At 44.1% G+C, this 1,815-nt stretch overlaps 1 protein-coding gene across 1 annotated transcript; it reads left to right on the top strand.

Annotated features, from left to right (window-relative positions):
- Nucleotides 1-735: 735 nt before the first annotated feature.
- On the top strand, nucleotides 736-1,239 carry LOC138878514 (uncharacterized). The gene has a single exon (XM_070158198.1). It carries the CDS (start codon nucleotides 736-738, stop codon nucleotides 1,237-1,239), a length of 504 nt encoding a protein of 167 aa, XP_070014299.1.
- The last annotated feature ends 576 nt before the right edge of the window (nucleotides 1,240-1,815 follow it).

Raw genomic sequence — 1,815 nt, 5'->3', positions numbered from 1 at the left:
CACGGTGCGACATGGTGGTGCCAAGCAAGCTACGGTTGGAGATGATGGAGTTTTGAGGATGCAGGGCCGTATTAGTGTGCCTAATGTGGATGAGCTTCGGGAGTTGATTCTTGAGGAGGCCCACAATTTCCGATATTCTATTCATACGGGTACTGCCAAGATGTATCAGGACTTGTGACACCATTAATTGTGGAGGAGGATGAAGAAGGATATAGTTGCATATATAGCTCGATGTCTAAATTGTCAGCAAGTTAGTTACGAGCATCAGAGACTTGGGGGTTTGCTTCAAAAGTTAGAGATTCCTGAGTGGAAGTGGGAGCGTATCACTATGACTTTGTTGTTGGACTCCCACAAACTCAAAGGAAGTTCAACGCGGGGTAGTTCATTGTAGACAGGTTGACCAAGTCAACACATTTCATTCTAGTGGCAGTTACCTATTCTTTAGTGCGATTAGCTAAGATCTACATCCGCGAGATCGTCTGCCTTCACGGTGTGCCCGTGTCTATCATTTATGATCGAGGTACACAGTTCACCTCGCACTTCTGGAGGGAAGTACATCGTGAGTTGTGCATGTAGGTTGAGTCGAGCATAGCATTTCATCCTCAGACGGAGCGTAGGATTCAGATATTGGAGGATATGCTCCATGTTTGTGTTATGGATTTTAGAGGCTCTTGGGATCAATTCCTACCGCTTGCGAAGTTGGCCTACAACAACAGCTACCAGACGAGCATTTAGATGGCTCCTTATGAGGCATTATACGAGAGGCGGTGTCGTTCGCTAGCTGGATGGTTCAAGCTGGGGGAGGCTCAGTTATTGAGTGGAGATTTGGTACAGGGTGCCTTAGACAAGGTCAAGATTATTCAAGATCAACTTCGCACAACTCAGTCTAGGCAGAAGAGTTATGTTGACCATAGGGTTTGTGATGTTGCATTCATGGTTGGAGATAGAGTATTGCTCGGGGTTTCACCCATGAAGGGTGTGATGAGGTTCAGGAAGAGGGTCAAGTTGAGCCTTTGGTATATCAGACTCTTTGAGATTCTTCAAAAATTGGGTGAGGTGGCCTACAAGCTCGTATTGCCACCTAGTTTATCAGCAGTTCATCCAGTGTTCCATGTGTCCATGCTCCGGAAGTATCACGGTGATCCATCCCATATGTTAGATTTCAGCTCAGTCCAATTGCACAAGGATTTAACTTATGAGGAGGAGCAGGTGGCTATTTTAGCCCGGCAGGTCCGATAGTTGAGGCCAAAAAGTTATTCTTCTGTTCGAGTGCAGTGGAGAGGTCAGCCGATCGAGGCAGCCACTTGGGAGTCCGATTTGGACATGCAGAGTAGATATCCACACATTTTCACTAGTCCAAGTACTCTTCTATGTCTATTCAAGGACGACCGTTTGTTTTAGAGGTGGAGAATGTGATGACCCAATAGGTCATCTAGGGATTTAACCCTTAATTATGTGTTTTGAAACCTGAAATGGCTCCTTTTAGCCTTTCTCATTTTGCGTGCGCAATCCGTGCCTTTTTCGGAAGGGTTTTATGTGAAAAATTGATTAAAATGTAAAATCGTGCTTTAAAACTCACTTAGGTTGGCTTCGATCAATATTTTGAGCAAATGGACCCAGATTCGTATTTTGATAATCCCGGTGGGTCCGTATCGTGATTTAGGACTTAGGTGTATGCTTGAAATCGAATTCGGAAGTCCCTAGCTCGAATTATCGTAATTTATTGAAAACTAGAAGCTTAAAGGTTTAAAGAATTAAAAAGTTTTACTGAAGTTTGACTTTGTTGATATCGGGTCTGAATTTTTGTTCCGGAAC

Source organism: Nicotiana sylvestris, chromosome 9 (assembly GCF_000393655.2).
Source record: "Nicotiana sylvestris chromosome 9, ASM39365v2, whole genome shotgun sequence".
Classification (NCBI taxonomy): domain Eukaryota; kingdom Viridiplantae; phylum Streptophyta; class Magnoliopsida; order Solanales; family Solanaceae; genus Nicotiana; species Nicotiana sylvestris.
This window is presented reverse-complemented; position numbering and strand designations above follow the sequence as displayed.

Coding starts and splice junctions, on each gene's coding strand:
- LOC138878514 (XM_070158198.1), top strand. CDS start 736: ATGGCTCCTTATGAGGCATTATACGAGAGGCGGTGTCGTTCGCTAGCT.